Genomic DNA, 18,871 nt, shown 5'->3' with positions numbered 1-18,871 from the left:
TTTTATCAAAATACTTAAAACACTATTCACAAAACCACACACCCAAACTGCAAAATACCTCACATATCCTGCAAAATGAAGCACTGCAACCAAAACTACATATAGCATTATCAAAATCAAACTTTTGCACCAAATGGCACACACTTCATTCATATTACCAGATTTTAGTCTAACCAGCTACACACTGTTGGGCATAATGAAAAGCACTCTCATCTTTAATATGCTTTGCCATAATACTAAAATAGTTCGAAATGTAGAAAGTTCTTCAGATTGTTCACATGCACAGAAATGTTTGCAGATACACACTCATGCTGTTGAAACATTTATTTTTTTTATTTTTCACCAAACAAGTCAGTGCAACATATACCAGTACAGTAAAACGGCTCAAGTTGGGCTGCACTCTCTGTCCAGCCTCTCGCATTGTCAGCCCATGGTTGATGACATGATCAACTAAGGTTGCTCTGATTTCATTTGAAAGTTGTTATCTTCTTTGGCAATGAACTCCTCTACCAGCTCAACCCCTACCTCTCACTCTTCCTCTTCCTCTCTCTGCAAAGTCTTCCACTGTTGTTGTAAAAAAAAAAGGTGCTCACTTGTGGTCTTTTCATAGTGCTTACTTCCTGATTGAAGTGATAACAATTAACCATTGAGGTGTTTGGCCAGGTGGCACATACATTGGCCAATTAGCTCATGTAATGTCATTTTGAATGGCAGTGTTTTGAAATGGCAAACATGTGACTTTATGTCAGATTGTTATGTCTTATGCAGAGAACCGTGTTCAGTGCATTTAAAAAGTGCCCATTTAAATTGCAAAATGTGTGTAAAGCAGAAAATGTGTTTAGACTTTTGGAGACTTGAGAAGAGGTTTTGCTCTCTGTGTGTCAGTTTAAATAATTGTGCTATGCATGTCATTTTAGTGTGTTAGCAATTGGAAAAAACTGTAAACACAGAATGAGCGTAGCCTGTAGGCCTACCTGGGCGATGTTCTCGTATCCCCTGATTGAATGTGTTTTGGTGTAAAGTTTGTTTGTTTTCTGAAACCTGGTCCAGCGACCTGATTAACTCTGAAACCAGCTCACAGGGTAAACACCTGATCCAGGTTCTGATCAGTCTTTGATACACCCTGACTGTGGACTCACCTGTTGGCAGGTCACACCCCTGAGACTGTGAATAACCAGGTGACTGATATGAAATCAAACCAGGATATCACACAGAGATACTGATCACCATGTAGAGACAACCACCTGATTACCTGCTCTTTACCCTTCAGGTTACTACTGGTTACCATGGTTACCATATGTATTAATTAATGCCCTGCTGTCCTGCCTTGTTAGTGAGTGGAGTGTTGAACGTGACGGTGCAGGTGGAGCGTCCGTGGCCAGATGCAGAGAAGTGGCTGCTGGTGGCGGTGCTGGGCGTGGAGATGGTGATGGGAGTGCTGGGAAACAGTCTGGTTCTACTGGCCAAAGTAATGGTGAGTGAAGGGGGGGGGGGGGGGGGGGGGGGCTACATGACTACATGAAGTTAACGTGTTCATTCTAGAGAACATGATGATGTCAACACGTTCCCTTCTTCTTCTGTGTTTTTATTTCAGTGTCGGGGTCAGTTCTGCTGTCGGTACTGGCTTCCTCTCATCAGTCTCACTCTGTCGGACTTTGGTACGACTCACGACAAGGACGACATTTTATTTGTATCATTCTGTTAAATAACTGGATTATAATCTGGATTATAACCATGTCGTTCCTAATTATAAATTACATTATAATCTGTATTTGGTCTCTACAGTAACACATGTTGTTCACTCATATGTTTATCAATGACTGATGATGAAGGCTGCTCCGTCCTCATCATCAGCGGATCCTTCCTCGCCATGCTGACAGGAGGTCAGAGGTCACCGTGGTGTGAGGTTGTCAGCCTTCTGAAGTTTGCTTTCATCTCCTCCTCTATCGGGAGCATAGGTACTCCTCCTCATCACCTCCTCCTCCTCATCACCTCTTCCCCTTCATCACTTCCTCCTTTTGATCACTTCTTCCTCGTTATCATCATCTCCTCCTCCTAATGGACTCCTTCTCCAAATCACCTCCTCCTCTTCATCACCTCATCTTCGTCATTTTAATTCTTTATTTCAGATGAATTAATTTGTTCATACTGGATTTGTTTTTTAATTTCAGCCATTTTATGTGTCCAGCGACTGATTGGCCCCGCCTCCACAGGAAGTGCTCTGTTTGCTGTCATGGTGACAGCTTGTTTGGCTTCCTGGGTGACAGGCGTGGTGTTCGGGAGCGTTCCTGTCGTTTACGCTTGGATCAAGTACGGGTCCATCTTCAGATCGTGCTCTGTCCTCGATTTGTTTTCTCTGTCTGTCGACATGTCTTAATTTCTTCGTCCTCATGACTGTTTCCCATGTCTTTCCTAATACCTTTTTTGCTTTGATCTTATGTCTCTGGCCTGGTCTCTTTACCCTGTGTCTTCATTTCATTGCCCTGTCTGTTTCCTCTGTATGTCTTCATTCTTGCATCCTCATGTCTTAATGTATTTGTCCTCAGGTCTGTTTCCTCTGTCTGTCCTCATGTCTGTCACCTCATGTCCTCGTCCTCTCTCCTCCTGCAGGTACGACCCTGCAGAGATGCTGTGTGCTGTGTTTTGGGAGAACAGTTATTCAGACATGTTGGTCTACATTCTGTGTGCGTTCTCCGTCTGCATCTTTGTCCCCGTCCTCCTCATCTTTACTTGCTCCCTGCTTAGTGCCCTTGGCTGTGGCTTCACCCCCTACAGGTAAACATTACCTAAGAGACGTTAATTACCTGACAGGATCATACCTTCATATCTGAGCAATGATCCATCTGTGTAAGTGTCACTTCCTGTCTTTCTCCTGTGTCTCAGTGATGAAGAGTCAGATCTGTCTGAGGTCACTCCTCTGCTTGTGGCATCCTACATGTTCTGTTACACCCCCTTTGTGGTCTCTGAGGTAACAGGCCTGCTCCTCACAACATACATGACATGACACACACACACATACACACACACACATACACACATACATACACACACACACTCACCGTCTGTCTGTCTCACGGTTGACCAATCAGCTGATCCTGCTGGGACGGATGGACCTGTTGCCAGCTCCTGATTGGTTGAGGACGCTGTCATCAGTGATGTCATACCTGGACTGTGGTCTGAATCCCCTGATCTACTGCTCCCATCAGGACTTCAGGGAGGCTGGGCTTGCCCTGCTCTGGACCAATAGGAAGCCGCCATCAGAGCCGGTGCTGACAGCCATCACCAAACACGAGCTGTGAACACTGTTCTCTGATTGATAGATAGATAGATAGATAGATAGATAAATAGATAGATAGACAGATAGATAGATAGATAGATAGATAGATAGATAGATAGATGGATAGATAGATAGATAGATAGATAGATAGATAGATAGATAGATAGGAAATGTATTAACCCTGTGGTAAGGTTCCCTCAGGAAATTCAGATTAGCAGCAATAGGCATGTCTAAATAAAATATACCGGTACAGATTTATACTAAAATAGCAGCAGCAATAAAAAAATGGCAGCAGCAGTTGTGTTGTTTTGTATTTGTCCTTTGTGTGTATAAATAGATAATTAAAAATAAATAATGAATAATGCAAGCTGTTAGGATTGGTTTGTGGTCAGTTCAGGCCTATTTCTCCCCCCCTTCCTTTCTCCCCCCCTTCCTCTGTCCTCCCACCCTCCTTCCCAAAGTCTATGACCAGTTCTTTGGTTTTTGAGGTGTTGAGCTGCAGGTGTTTTGTGTGGCTCCAGGTGCCAAAGTCCCTCACCAGACTTCGGTACTCCTCCTCTTGGTCACCCCTGACACATCCCACAATGGCTGTGCCGTCAGCAAACTTCTGGATGTGACAAGATTCAGAGTTGTAACCAAAGTCTGAGGTGTACAAAGTGAATAGAAGAGGGGCCAGCACAGTCCCCTGAGGGCGCCCCTGTGCTGCTGACCAAGATGTCAGACGTGATGTCCTTCATCCGTACATACTGCGGTCTGTCAGTGAGGTAGCTGGAGATCCTAGACACCAGATGGGGATCCACTTGCATGCTAGTCAGTTTGTCCTGTAGCATAGGGGGCTGGATTGTGTTAAAGGCACTCGAGAAGTCCAGAAACAGAATACTGACTGTGCCCCCCGCCCCGTTTGTTTTGTGTCAACACTTCACGGGTTCTTTTGCACATAAATCTAAATTAAGTTCTAATTTAAAAGGAGTTCTTTGAAACTGATGTGACACGTACGCAGTTGGCTAAACTGGATAAAATTAAACTATGGAAACTGAAGGAATATTTGGAGTTAGATGCCCTGGAGGAGGCTAAAAAGCCTGAACTGGTAATATTATATTATACATACATATTGGTAAATTGTAACCCTGAGGAGAAAGCCAGGGAGTGTGAGCGAGAGAAAGAGAGCTTGAAAAAATAAAACTTGACTTTGAGAGAGCTAAACTTGCTTTGGTTCATAGACGTCAGGAGCAGCGAGAGGTCTTTGATGTTAATAAGTGTATGTCTTTGATGCCAAGGTTTGATCCTGAGAAGGTGGACTCTTTTTTTGAGATGTTCGAGAAGATCGCTTTGCAGCGTTACTGGTCAAAAGGGGAGTGGGTCACACTCATACAGGGCTCCCTAACAGGGAAGGCCCAGGAAGGATATGTTGCGCGAGATGTGAATCAGATTGATGAGTATGATTTTGTTCGACAGGCTGTCCTAAAATGTTATGAGTTGGTTCCAGAGGCCTATAGACAGCGGTTCAGGACCGACAGACTGCATCCAGGACAGACTTATCTAGATTTTGCAAGACAACAGGAAGCAGCATTTGATGCCGAGAGCCAGCGAGGTGCATGATTTTTGAGGCTGCATCGGCTCTCGGGGGAATGTAAACACACACAGCGATCACGTGACCGAACTCCTGGTTGTTTAGTGCTGATAGCTCGTCGAGCTTGTTCGGTAAGGCGTTCATATTCCCCATTGTGACGGAGGGAATCGATGGTTTAAAACGCCTCCGATTGTCCGCTAGCCTAGCTTTTACCTTAGCACTAGCCTTGCAGCCCCGATATCTCCTCCTCAGCTCTGCTGGTATGTAGTGCCGTACTCTGGCTTGTGCTTTTGTCCTGAGAGCCAACAGCACTCCTCTCGAATAAACAAGAGAAAAAGCACTTGGTTTCTTTTCAAAGTCATTGGATATATATTAAAAACACCTTAATCCTGCACGAAGGTAGCAGAAATAGCAAAAAAATAAGAAGAAAATTAGGTTTAAACAGCTCGGCGCTACGGAGCAACTGGAGGTGCTGCCGTCACTCACAGCGCTCACTCACTACTACAGTAATGTGGACTATTTTGGACTTACTGACCCATTGAGGTCCTGAGAAATAGTTTGTCTTTTTTTTGTCAACAGCTACTAGCAACAAATCTAGCGACTTTTTCTGGTGTTATTGGAGACTTTTTTGGTGTAAGAAACTGACGTGAAAGCACGTGTTGCTCTGCAGTTACTGTCCTCAGCGAGCAGCGGGTGCTGCCGTGAGCCCCTCCCCTTTCCAAAAGCTCTCACAGGCTGCCAAGTATAGCCTCGCACAGCAGACCCAGCTGCAGTCAGAGCAGAGAGGAGACCCACACCACTCTGCGTCCAGACTGCAACGAATGCAATAAGCTTTAGTTTTGTATTTATTTGCTTTGACTACATTGTTTAAGTTGAGAAGTACATTTACAATAAAAGTGCGCTATACACTACTTTTTAATTCATTATTGGATTTTGCGTATAACAATGCGATTAATCGCGATTAATCACAGGAACTCATGCGATTAATGCGATTAAAACTTTTAATCATTGCCCAGCCCTAGTTGCTGTGTTTAGAGATGTCAGTGAAAACGTACATGGAGAGGGTGGATAATTTCAGCTCAGTGTAGAGCCAAAAAACATGATAATAACACACTAACACAGAGAGTGACACTGCACCAACAGAATTCTCATGAGGGTCAATAAATGAGGGGCTGATTACTTTATCTCACACTGACACAGAGAGGTCCTGTATGTGATGGAGAGTGACGCCCCTGCTGGTTGTTATAAAATTGGACAGCAGCAGTCTTTCTCTGAACTAAGGGAACATTTCACTCCCACAATGTGACATGAACTCTGACATAACAACCAATCAACAACCAGCTTGATGACCCTGATGAAGGCCACGAGCCAAAACGCGTCGGTCTAAATTGTTAATAAAGTTGATCTTCTTACTACAAGTGTTGCTGGAGCATTTTGACCTTTTCTAAACCAATCAACAACCACCAGGGCTGACAGATGAAGCTAAAACTTAAGTACCAAAAAGTCAATCCCCATAGAGCCCAATATTTAAAATATCCAACTTAACAGCAGAAATACATGTTTACAGCCTAGTACAAAAACAGTAACTACTTGGCCACTGGTGCCATCCTAACTCACCTGTTTACATAAAGTAAGGCTTAAAGGGATGTAGAATAAGGGGCGTGGCCTCTTTGAGTGACAGGTGGGAGCTTTTCGGTGTCACCTCAGCTGATCCAGTCACTGAATTTAATCTCTGGGCAGTGATCATAAAACAATGATCTATTAGCTAACGGTCACTTTGACATCTTTATCAGGCGATGATAAGTAAAATGTGCCCATGGCTTATTCTGGAGCCCTCTAGTGGAAAAAGAAGCAGTTAATGATGCGTCAAACTTGCTTTGAAGCAGCCAATTTCGATCTCAACGTTTCTATTTTGCATTCAAGGGTTTCTGTTAAGTATTTGATTTTTATTTACTGTTCTCTTGTTTTAGGTCTTTATGTCTTTAGTTTGGATATAGTGTTAAATTGTCTTTTTCTTATTCACTAACTGTTAGTATCCCTCCCTCCGTTTAGCTGCTCTTCAGGAATTCATCCAATTTTTTGGAAGAAATTACAATATCAAATGGAAGTTCAATTTCCATAAGACGACTGCAAAAAATGCTGTTGGCATGTTTAGCACCGATGTTCTGTTTGAGTTTTTCTTTTCAGTTGTTGTGGAAAGATGCTTATTGGCTTAAAACACTGCGGTGTAGTTATTGTAGTTTGGGGCTCTATGTTTAAAGGGGTAGAGGGCCTCTACAGACTGTTTCCAGGGGCTAGTGGTATCATTTTCTGTCCATGCATTATACAAAAAAGATCCAGTACATCACTTACTTTTTTAATGAAAACTTCAAACAGTGAGCAAAAGAAGACTCATGTAAGCTATCAGAGAAGCAGTGATGCGCTTTATAAAGTAAATCCAAAGAAAACAGAGTAACGTGGAAAAAAAGCAGTCATCTTATAAAACATTTAAAGAAAAGATTCAAAGAAATGAGGAGCAAACAATCTCTCCATTATTACAGTATGAAAAAATCCACACCTGAACAGTTCAATTTCAGTGACGGCTTGGTCATTGTTATCCTGTATGCATCATCAGAAGGTGTACGTGTTGGTTTACTGTCTACTGTAGTGTGAATTTGTCTGTCTCTGTCTTGCAGTGTCTAGTGTTTCATTGTTCTGTCTTTCTGTATGCGTCTTTGTCACTTATGGCTGTGCCGTGTATATTGCCAGATGAAGTAGTCAAGAATGAGTTGTGTTTCTAAATCTGGGGTGTGACTGTAACTTTGCATGTCTGTGTCACATTATATCTTCGTATCTCTGATATTAAGGTTTGCAAAAAAGTTTTTCTGTTAAAATATTTGTCTCTCTATCTTAATGTCTTTGTATACATTTGTCTTTGTCTCCGTTTCTTGGTGTCTCTATAATGTTGTGTCCCTGTATCTCTGTTTCTTTGTGTCACTTGTTGCGGTGCAGCGCCTGGTGTCGGATGAGGTTGCTGAGGAAGGAGAAGTTCTTGCCACACTTGGAGCAGTGGAAGCGTCTCTCTCCAGTGTGGACGCTCTGGTGGACCCTCAGGCTGGTGGAGTTGGAGAACGTCTTCTCGCAGTGGGGGCAGGGGAACGGTCTTTCCTTGATGTGGACCATCCGGTGGTTCTTCAGGTTGGTGGGGTTGGAGAACACCTTCTCACAGTGGGGGCAGGGGAACGGTCTCTCCCCAGTGTGGAACATCATGTGATTCTTCAGGTTGGCAGAAGTGAGGAAAGCCTTTTCGCAGTGGGGGCAGTGGAACGATCTCTCCCCCGTATGAAGCATCTGGTGCCGCTTCAGGCTGCAGACCCTGCCAAACCTCTTATCGCACTGAGAGCACTGGTATGGCTTCTCTCCAGTGTGGGTGCGCTCGTGGATGAGGAGCTTACAATGGTGTGAGAATTTGCGGGAGCAGAAGGAGCAGGCAAAGGGTAGGCTAGGCTCCTGGGACCCAGACTCCTGCTTCTGTGTGCTAGGTGTCTGGTAGACCATGTTCTGATCAGGGAAGTGATCCCTTGGCTGGACTTCTGACCAAGAACACTGCTGCTGTAGGTCAGCTGTCTCCATGGTAACAAGGGGGTTGTTGTCAGTAGAGATGTCCCATGATGATTTTCCTGGAGGTAGACACAGCAGGGGAGGGAACTGAGACCTGTTCAGACCATCAGCTCCATCACCTCCATCTGCTCCAGGTCCGCCACAGCTGTCCTGTCCTAAGTCGATCACTCTGACGTCAGAACCTGCATGGACAGGAAGTGCCCTCACAGTACCCGAGAGGCTGATTGATGAACTTTCTGCTGCAGAGTTGACCGTGTACGAGGAACAAGATGGCCACTCCGTGTCTCCAATCTGTCTGCTCTCCTGCCAGTCAAGCAGCAAGTGGGCAGTCCTTTGTTGGTCACCTGATGAGAGCAGAGGTATGAAAAGAGAACCAGGACATAAAAGGTCTTAATATTTTTCACTTATAAGGTTTCACTTCAGAGCTGTGTGTTTCTCTGACACCTGACACACTGATATACATCATCAGCTGTTTCTGCACTCAGGGGTCTCAAGCCTCAATGCCCCCCACCCCCTTCCACCTCAGTCTCTTCAGACTACTGACTGCTGTCAATGCTTACATTTTTGTACCCCAACTATAAATCTTACATGGCACATTTATTGGTTGTAGCTGTGTTGCTGTGCCAGTATTTTGTATAAGAACTACAACTCCCAATAAACAACATAATTTATCAAAGACACAAAAGGCACATGATGAGCATGGAAACAGGCGCCTCTTCACATCAGCTGCACCACAAAAACACATCATGAGAACCTTCATTTGTATCCATCATATTTTTAGACAACGTGATGTGGAGTGGAGTTGTGCTGACCCCCGTACTGGGTTTACATACGATGTATCCCTGAGCTGAACGAAAACAGTCAGATTTTATACGATCAAAAGAACAAACACTGTTTTTTTTAATTCATGGAGCCTCAGCGGCAAGATTTGTGGGGACATTTTGAGACAAGAGGGCTTAAAGAACAGAGGCTGCAGTAGCTCATTCTAAAGAGACTTGGGTTGGGAACCAGATGGTTGCCAGTTCAAGTCCCAGTATGGACCAAAGAATGGAAGTTGGGTCTGATTGCTGGAGAAGTGACTGTTCACATCCAGAGTACTGCCAATGAGCAGAGAACCAAACTCCCAACTGCTCAGGGCAACCCTCTGTGCAGCCTCGTCCCTCTGACATCTCTTCATTAATGCATGGTCATGGGTCTTGTTTTGAGTCTATGTATATGAGTAGCATGCCTTTCAATAACAGATTGTGAACCTGAATTCCCTCTGTGTGATTATTAAAGTATATAAAATGATACAGCATATACCTGTATACCTATTGACAGATGAGGTTGCAGATATGGAAAAGTTCTTGCTGTTAGTTTATGGATTTGTCTTTGTGTCTCTGAATCTTTTTATCTTTATCACTGTGTCTCTGAGCCTCTGGGTCATTGATGCTCTTTGTTTTTGGGTTTCTGTGTCCTTGGGTCTTTGTATCTATACATCACTATGGAAAAGACACTCCGGTGGTTCCTCAGGTTGTGGGGAATGTCTTCCCGCAGTGGGGACAGGGAACGGTCTCTCATCAGTGTGGACCGGTGGGATGACCCTGTGTTTCCTTCTCTGGGTCTCTTTCTCTCTGTTTCCCTGTGTCTTTGTGTCTCTGTGTCTCTATGTATATAACGTGCAGCGCTAGTTGACAGATGAGGTTACAAAAGAAGGAAGGTCTTGTTATTTATAGATATGTCTCTGTATCCGTGTCTCTCTGTCTCTTTTCCTTTCTTTCTGTATCACTGTGTCTGTGTCTTTCTCTGGCCTTGTGTCATTTGTTTCTGTGCAGCACAAAGTTTCTGTTTTTGGACAATGTTGCAAAAAATAGAGGATTTCTTGCTGATTAGAGCTTTGTCTCTCTATCTTAATGTCTGTCTCTCTGTGTCTTCATGTCCTTTTGTCTTTGTTTCTTTGTTTCACTTGTTGCGATGCAACGCCTGGTGTCGGATAAGGTTGCTGAGGAAGGAGAAGTTCTTGCCACACTTGGAGCAGTTGAAGCGTCTCTCTCCGGTGTGGACGCTCTGGTGGACCTTCAGGTTGGTGGAAGTGGCAAACGTCTTCCCGCAGTGGAGGCAGGGGAATGGTCTCTCCCCTGTGTGGACCATCTGGTGCCGCTTTAGGCTGCACATCTGTCCAAACCTCTTGTCGCACTGAGGGCACTTGTGTGGCTTCTCTCCGGTGTGGCCACGCTCGTGGATGCGGAGCTTACAGTGGTGGGAAAACCGGCGTGAGCAGATGGAGCAGGGGAAGGGGAGGCTGGGATCCTGGGACAAGGAATTCTGGTTCTGAGTGTTGGGTGACTGGTAGACCAAGTTCTGGTCAGACAAGTGGTCCATTTGCTGGACTCCTGACCATGAGTTCTGCTGCGAGAGGTTTACTTTATCCATGGTAACAGGGGAGGTGGTGTGGGCAGAGATGTCCCAAGTGGATTCCCCTGAAGACAGACACAGCAGGGAGGGGTTCTGAGACCTGGTTACACCCTCCACTCCATCCCATCTACACGCTCCAGGTATCAGACCACCACAGCCATCCTGTCCCGAGTCAATCACAATGACGTCAGGCTCTGGGATTGACCTCACTTTGCCTGTGAGGCTGAATGAACTTCCTGCTGCAGAGACCGCTGTGTATGAGGAACAAGAAGGCCGCTCTGATCCTCCAGACTGCTTGCTCTCTGGCCAGTAGAGCAGTGATTGAGTGGGGCTTTTTTTCTCTGGGGAGTCACCTGATGAGAGCACAGGTACGAAACAGGAATGTCAATCATTTGCTGGCTCCATCTTCTTAAGTGTGATGATATTTTTTGGTATTTCAAAGTATTGTAAAGCAGACAAGTGAATTCATCAACCCCTGAAAATAGTCACTGTAACTTCTACTGCGGAGCCATGCTGTTGTAATACGTGCAGAATGTGGTTTGGCATTGTCTTGATGAAATGAACAAGGCCTGTCCTGGAAAAGAAGTTGCCTATTTTGCAGCATATGTTGCTCAAACCTGTATTTATGGTTTGGCATTAATGTTTCCTTCACAAATGTGCAGGTTACCCATGCCACAAAGTATGAACATATGATCATAAGAATGCCTGATGATCCCTCTCCTCTTAAGCCCAGAAGACACGGCGTCCACTGTTTCCACACAGAAAGTCAAATTTGACTTGTCAGACAGGACAGTTTTCCACTTCACCTCAGACCATCTTAAATGACCTCTGGCCAAGACAAGGGGACGGTGGTCTGGATCTGGTTTATATAGGTTTCTTCTTTGAAAGCTGAGTTTCAGCTTACATTAGTGAAAGCAGCAAAGGACTGTGCTCATACTGTGTTTTTGGAAGGGTTTCTGAGCCCATGCAGTGATGTCCACTACAGATCCACATCTGTTTTTAATACAGGGCTGACTGAGGACTTAAACATCTCAGTCACCCAGTGTTGGTTTTTACTTGTATGTATCTTAAGAGGCCTTTTAAACCCTGAGTCAGGGACTACTGTAACCGGTGGATTCCATAGGATCTGTGTGTGCAGCGTTCAGTCACCGCCTGTTTTGGCATAATGTTGATAAAGTGAAGGGATATCTGATAGGGAGTCTGTATATTGTTTTATTTTGAAATTAACCAGATGCTCTATGCATCCCTTGTCTGACTTGCTGTCCGGGTTGATCTGCTCTATTCAGCTTGATCCATGCTTGCAGCAGGCTCTTGGACAGTCTGCATGTGCTTGAGACAGACAGGCTGCATTGCCTGCAGTGGAAACAAGAGCATTGACTAGAGAGGGTGCTATAAGCTCCAGAGTGCCCAGCTCAGATGGAAATTCAACCGATGCCGTGGAATCTGACAGTGAAACTGAAGTGTTTTTTCCAGTGTGTCACTTCACTAAGGCAGACTGATATTTTAAGCATTTTCATATTTTGATTTGAGGCATTTCAGAACATCTGAGGGAAAAGATTAAACTGATGTTTGACACATGTTGATGTTAAAACTATAATTACACAGGGTTTTTCCTGGCTCAGAATGGGCCTTTGGGGGGTGACTATACGCGCTGTTACGTGTTTAGTATAGTTTTAACATTACTGTTGGGATAAATATTTACCGCCATGAAGTGGATTGCTCTGTGAAATTAACTCGCCAAACGGAAAATCACCCCGCATTTAGCGCTTGTGGGTGTCAGCAGAGCATCCGGAACCAGTCAAAAGAAACTAACAGTCAATCAGCTGGCTATCCAGCGGGAGCCACATGCGTAAATGGATGAGAGGGGAGATGACTGCTAGAAGTCAGAGACGTCGTATTTAAGTTTATGTTCTGCTTGTTCAACAGTCGTTTAATGTATTGACATTTTTAACATACATTCACAGAGGATTTGATTTGCAATTTGAATTGTCTTTCTTTTCTTTTGGCGCTCGAGATTTTCCTTTGGCGCTGGGTAAAACCTCTTTGGGGGGCGCCAAAAAATTCTCTATACAGGAAAAACCCTGTTATACCCTGAATAATGAACCATCACTGCTGCTGTATGAAGCTATCAGTGCAGGTTAAAATGTTTCAATGGTCCACTACAGGATATGATGTCACAGATAGACTGACAAATACCTGTCACCTCCTTCTTCTCTTCCCGCTCGCTCGGAGGGCTGCTCAGGTGTGTCGGACGTCCCTGGGCCTGAAAGAGAAGGGAGGTGTTTAGAGGACACAAAGTTACAGTGTGCTCTCACATGATGGGTTTCATTATTGTTGCAGTCACTGGGTTTATGTTTCAGATGTATATGCTCAGTATGATCCCACATTTTCAAAACTGCTTTACACTGCAGCTTTGACAGTGACGATCACTTCAGCTTCACAATAAAATCAAACTGTTTGAAAATATGATTTATTGGCATATTAAAAAACACTGAGTATAGATATTTGTTTACATGTTAAACATTATAAAGAGGATGTTTAATAGAAGTTAATCAAGATTTCACATGGTCTCAGATGTTTCTTCTTCTACGAGAGAAAATTTCATCCGGGAGTTTGAACTCCTACAGCTGCTCTTACACTGTATGTACATGCTGGTTTTTACTTCTATAGACCATAAAGGGTTAATAGTGATGGTGATAACAATGACTCAATAATTTTAAGTGGGCGTGGTCACAGTGACTCCACCACTTGATGTGTGGTCTACTGTTTTTCTTCACAGACTGTATAAAAGAAGATGGCTGATATCACAACTCCCAAAAAGTGAAGCACAAACATTTGCCTTTGGAGCGCCGCCAACTGGCTGCAGCATAGGTCATAGGCTCCGCCTCCTCCATCTTAACAGATATGAGGGTCAAACTATAAAAGTTAAAAATAGATTTCAAACAAAGTCTTCTCAAACATGGATTCTGTCTTTATAGTTAAACCCCGTTTCCACCAAGCAGTCGGGTTTGGTTTAGTACAGTTTGGAACAGTTCGGTACGGTAAACTTGCCCAAACGTACCCTTATTTGGTAAGTGGAGTGTAAGCCAGATGGATATAGCTGAGCCAGCTATGTAATAGTGTGACATCATAGCAGCCCAACACAGTGTAGTCCGCTATTAATTAAGTTAAATGTTCAAGAAGAAGAACGGGACACAGTAAACAAAGAACCCTTTAGGGTCGGATCGGTACTCTTGGCACCCCAACAGATGGGTACCAAAAAAATAGGATGGTAGGGATCCCTTTCCTCATTAGGAAAATGTTTACTGAGGGAATAAATCAACTGACAAGTAGGAACATCTGATCATAGACTTCTAGATAATCAGACTGCTTTGTACAACGGGTGGAGTCGCCCCCTGCTGGACTTTAAAAATACTGCAGGTTTAAGACACTTAAGCAGCTCAGACGCCCTGCTTGTTAAAAAAGATCTGTGGTGTATTCTAAAGTTGTTTTGTACATATACAAATACATTGACAAAAACATAAACAAGGTGAGGGAAATTTTCAAAAATATTTAATAATTTAATGATACAAAAGATCCTCAGCAGGAGTCTGTTACACAAACGATGCTCTTTGGTTCATTCAGAGAGTCACTGCAGGTCGTGCAGAGATGGAGCATCCTCTCAAACTTGTTCTCTTCAGTTCAATGATTCATGTGAATAAAGACTAGAATATAAAGTTGTAAAGAATGAAGTGAAAAAGTTGACATGTTTGTGAGTTCAGTTTCTATGAATACAAAGTAGACCTTCTGCAGGTCCGACTCCAGGAAGAAACGCTTTGTGCAGCGGGTGCAGTCGTATGGACGCTCCATTGTGGCTGCGTGGTAGAAGGCCAGGTGGAGGCCTCTGGGGGCGGGTCTGTGGAGGCTCGCTGGGCGGGGCAGAGAAACACCTGGGGGGTTACTGGAGAGGCTAATGCTGGAGGCAGAGCCTCCTCTGGATGGTCCAATGGGGTCACTGGGAGGAAGGACTGACCTTTTGACCTGCCCAGCACGCTGCATCATGGCAGATTTTTGTTCATGTCTGTCACTCCCTCTCTGAGTCTCACCTGACCCCTCCCCCCCTCCATCAATCACTATCACCTTTAACAGAGACAACGCCTTCTCCCTCCTGCCGTCTCTTACACCATCACAGGAAGCCGTCACTTCAGCGCCCCCTGCTCTTACTTCACTTCCTGTGATCAGTGAACAGTGGGCGGGGTCTCTGCGGTCAGTCTCAGGTGTCCTGCTGACAACAAAGGTGACGACGTCAGATCCACTGACCTCCATTTCACTGAGCTGTCTTCCGCCGTCCTTTGAGGTGGTGGGGAGCGATGTGGGGGGGTCGATGTCTCCTCTGTTGATGCAGGGGTTCGATGACGCCTCCTGGTGGGCGGTGGCGGTCTCAGTGGCTCCCTCCACCTTCACTATGAGCAGCTCCTCCTCCTCCTCAGGCTCTGCAGACTGAGACACAAACGGATCACGACCTGATCTGATCAGAGCACAAATTCATCATGTCTGCTGTTTTCATATTATAAATCTTTATTAAACCTGCAGCTTATTGTTTACATGGATAAATAAGAATTATTTCAATTTTCACTTTCAGACATTAGAAGGTTTTTTTAAACTCTGTTTTCTTTTTTTATATAAAAAGCAGAGACAGTTTTTCCAACCTCACTTTGGACACTTATTCAACACATCATTGCCTTACTTTATGCTCAACAGGATTAAATCTTGAATTCAGGTTGTTTAAAAGATTAAATTATGCAATCCAGTCATGGACTGGATTAGGAAAAAAAATTCAAATATCGCTTTAATTGCTTAAACAATTTTTTTTAGAGTAGATAAGGTTAGGCAGTCAATACATGACTTCCCTCTTGAAGTGTTTCACCAAAAAGCATCATTATCAAACATTTCATTTTTTATTTACAGCAGCTGTTCAGTTTGTGTGGACTATGGCGCCCCCTGTGGACAAAGTAGGTAGAGTGAAGGCTCCTTTTACAGAGTTTATACTGTAAATAGTTTAAAGATATAAAACACGCCCAGATATATTTCAAGACATGAGTCTAGAGATCTGAAGGTTAAACACTGAACAAACCCTTTTCACACATACGGAAATCTCCTGAAAAACTCCGGAGATTTGGCTACCCGGAGGTTCTTTAGGCTATGTGTGAACGCAAACAGCTGCATTTTTCACCGGACTTTAGCCAGAGTTTCTCCGGCCAGACCCCTAGTATTTTTTCTGCAGAAAATCCGAGTGAGCTGATGTCTGAACGCGGCTGCATATACTCCAGAGATTTCAATTCGAGCCAATGGGACCCGAGTGACGTTTATATAGTGACCGGCTAAAGTGTCTCCACGCGACCTCTACGATCTCTGTGCACATAATTAAACGGCTGCATTATGTTTTCTGTTCGTCAGTATGTTGTTCTCCTCTTTTTTGTGGATGTTTTCATTCCATTGGACTACACATAGCATTGATATAAAGGCAAATATTCTCATTATAACGTTGTGTAGGGGACTCTGTTGCTTCGGCCGCTACTTCTGCGTTGTTTATTTACGTCACATCCTACCTCAGGAAATCCCCCGATCCCCCCCCCCACCTCTGACAGGGAAAGTCCCCCGCTGTGAGGAGCATATGTGAACGGCTAGGTCGGGAGAATCTCCGGCGCGGTCCTCCTGTAATTATCTAGATATTATCCGGAGTGCATATGTGAAAACGGCTTAAACAGATGTTGTTTGGGTGAAACATTAATACAGTGGCTGGGAGACGTCAGGCGAATGCAAAACAATTTGAAAAAGCCACAACACAAACGCAAAACACAGATTCAAAAAGCCACAACCAAAGTCGAAGCCTGAAGGATCAGGTCCATGTTTCTGATGGACTGTTACTGTGACCTTTAGTTGAGTATGTTGCTAACTGCATATTTACCGTCAGGCTAGTACGCAGTATGCACTGTTTGAGTACGTAGTAGGCAGCACTTTAGTATGTGTTATTGGAGCCATAGACCTGCATGAAGACGTTGTTTTCTGTCTGTGCGCTCTGCTATAATCACCTCAGTTTTAGTGGTGGTGACGACCTCCTGATCAGGGTCCTGGTCCAGGATTATAGGGGGGGTCTTCTGCAGAGACTGCTGGGCTGCTGGACCCCGATTCAAAAACCTGGTCCTGCCCTGCAGAGAGGGGCCTGATGGGTAACCGGAGGAGGAGAAACACATTAATAACACTTACATGAACCACCTGTGAGAGTCTGATCATGGCTGATGAATCCATGTCTGTACTGTGATGTTATTAAACAATATTAGTATTTTAAATTATGTCTTTTATCTATTAATATTGGATATATATTATTCAGAAAGTACAACTTTTTACACTTAATTCTTGTAGTATAACCTCTTTATTATCTGATTTGTTGTCCTTCAATGTAGCTCTTACACTCCGTCATAGATTATTAATTAAAACAGAGTTAAGCACATACAATATATAAACTGGACTATGTTCTGGTGAAAGCCCTCTTGGATTATGTTGAACTTGTACATTGTTAGCTATATTAAACTGTTGTATATTAGAAGCTTTCTGAACAGTTTTCTGACCGGTGTTTAACTGTGAGTAACAGCCGGGTGTCGGGGCTTCTTACCGGCCGCTGAGTCTCTGCTCTGCCGGCTGAAGAGGCGGACCCCATGGAAGCGGCTGTTCACAGATCCCTCCGCCGCCTTCACCCTCTCGGCTCGGTACCGGGCGACCTGCAGCTCCAGCAGTTTGATCTTCCTCCGCAGGAACTCGCTCTCCTTCTGGCTGCGGGTCATCTCCAGGTGAACCACCGCGTAGCCGTCGTCTACCACCTTACAGATCTCCGCCACGGCCGCGTTAGCCAGCACCTCCATGATGGAGGCGATCTGAGAGTGGAAGTCCACGGCGGCCGACATTTTTTAAACTTCCGCTCTGTGCTTTGTCTCTGTCCTAAAACAACAAGGAGCGATGTTAACACACAGCGGTGTTATCTGAGACACATCCCGACCTGTTTGTACCGTACAGGAACAACGGAGAAAAGTTATCCTGAAGGCGAGGAGTCTTTGTTGATAAGGCTACAGGAAGCTGTCATGTGACTGTATTTGACAAGCAGAAAATATGAATACAGAAGCACAGCGCCCCCTGTGGCCAGGAGCGGACCTGCCACACAACCGTGTGGAAGTAGTAAGAAGTGCTTCAAGGCAAACTGATGTAGCGTATTTAATTTCGTTAAGATATTATATCTTTATTAAACCTCGGATTCAAAAAGGGGCACCTGTGATGGTCACTGCCTTAGTCAGGCTATTACTAGTTGATTCTGTCCCCCTAGTTCTTGAGGAGTTGGATGCACATGGGCCTTTTGCTTGCACACGACTCTAAAGCGCTAACATGTTCTAACCATAGACTGTACTTACACATTTCTTCATAATAAGACTTGTAGACCGGCAGAGCGCTTTCGGCGTAGCTGGGCTGCGTAAGTCATCAGGGCAGTATGCTAAGTGGGCGGGGCGTGTTACCAGGCCTCCTGCCCCCGGACCCTACTGCGCAGACTCTGGCTCCAAATGACGTCAAAATCGCAAGATGGAAGCGCCCCTAAGCGGCGTATTTTGGCTTCAAGAACGTTGAGTGGGAACAGCTACAGTGCGCGCCCACTTGTATTTACTCTGCAGTCTGCCTCTAGTGGACACTCAATGAACTGCAGGTATTTACTCTGCAGTCTGCCTCTAGTGGACACTCAATGAACTGCATGTATTTACTCTGCAGTCTGCCTCTAGTGGACACTCAATGAACTGCATGTATTTACTCTGCAGTCTGCCTCTAGTGGACACTCAATGAACTGCATGTATTTACTCTGCAGTCTGCCTCTAGTGGACATTTGAAGAACTGCAGGTATTTACTCTGCAGTCTGCCTCTAGCGGACATTTGAAGAACTGCTTGTATTTACGCTGCAGTATGCCTCTAGCGGACATTTAAAGAACTGCAGGTTTCAAGGCTATGGCTTTGGT

General features: G+C 44.5%; 2 protein-coding genes across 3 annotated transcripts; one reads left to right on the top strand and one right to left on the bottom strand.

The window, feature by feature from the left end:
• The first annotated feature begins 1,309 nt into the window (after positions 1 to 1,309).
• si:dkey-9i23.8 (uncharacterized) lies at positions 1,310 to 3,299 on the top strand. Its single transcript, XM_061026820.1, has 7 exons — positions 1,310 to 1,474; positions 1,595 to 1,658; positions 1,779 to 1,958; positions 2,172 to 2,310; positions 2,611 to 2,775; positions 2,884 to 2,968; positions 3,090 to 3,299. The coding sequence occupies exons 1-7, from the start codon at positions 1,310 to 1,312 to the stop codon at positions 3,297 to 3,299; spliced, it is 1,008 nt and encodes a 335-aa protein (XP_060882803.1).
• A 3,891-nt stretch (positions 3,300 to 7,190) lies between these two features.
• On the bottom strand, positions 7,191 to 17,985 carry LOC132986560 (transcriptional repressor RHIT-like). 2 transcript variants are annotated; one of them, XM_061053010.1, is made up of 5 exons: positions 17,494 to 17,981; positions 16,913 to 17,043; positions 15,141 to 15,320; positions 13,038 to 13,104; positions 7,191 to 8,791 (listed from the first exon to the last, which is right to left on the bottom strand). In XM_061053010.1, exons 1-5 carry the CDS (start codon positions 17,780 to 17,782, stop codon positions 7,821 to 7,823), a joined length of 1,638 nt encoding a protein of 545 aa, XP_060908993.1. In that variant the 5' UTR covers positions 17,783 to 17,981; the 3' UTR covers positions 7,191 to 7,820. The 2 variants fall into 2 exon arrangements, with proteins under 2 accessions (XP_060908993.1, XP_060909002.1); XM_061053019.1 differs by lacking the exon at positions 7,191 to 8,791 and adding an exon at positions 9,750 to 11,194 and having other exon boundaries at positions 17,494 to 17,985.
• Between the last annotated feature and the right edge of the window lie 886 nt (positions 17,986 to 18,871).

This window comes from Labrus mixtus, chromosome 2 (genome assembly GCF_963584025.1).
Source record: "Labrus mixtus chromosome 2, fLabMix1.1, whole genome shotgun sequence".
Taxonomy (NCBI): Eukaryota; Metazoa; Chordata; class Actinopteri; order Labriformes; family Labridae; genus Labrus; species Labrus mixtus.
Note: the sequence above shows the minus strand (reverse complement) of the source record. Positions and strands in the feature narration are given on the sequence as shown.

What these genes read in the sequence shown, in the direction of transcription:
- si:dkey-9i23.8 (XM_061026820.1), top strand. Translation starts at nt 1,310, where the DNA reads ATGCCCTGCTGTCCTGCCTTGTTAGTGAGTGGAGTGTTGAACGTGACG. An exon ending in TTCTACTGGCCAAAGTAATG is followed by an intron (nt 1,475 to 1,594) that starts GTGAGTGAAGGG and finishes TTTTTATTTCAG; the next exon opens with TGTCGGGGTCAGTTCTGCTG. An exon ending in GTCGTTTACGCTTGGATCAA is followed by an intron (nt 2,311 to 2,610) that starts GTACGGGTCCAT and finishes CTCCTCCTGCAG; the next exon opens with GTACGACCCTGCAGAGATGC.
- LOC132986560 (XM_061053010.1), bottom strand. Translation starts at nt 17,782, where the DNA reads ATGTCGGCCGCCGTGGACTTCCACTCTCAGATCGCCTCCATCATGGAG. An exon ending in GAGCAGAGACTCAGCGGCCG is followed by an intron (nt 17,044 to 17,493) that starts GTAAGAAGCCCC and finishes GTTACCCATCAG; the next exon opens with GCCCCTCTCTGCAGGGCAGG. An exon ending in GACAGCTCAGTGAAATGGAG is followed by an intron (nt 13,105 to 15,140) that starts GTCAGTGGATCT and finishes CTTCTCTTTCAG; the next exon opens with GCCCAGGGACGTCCGACACA.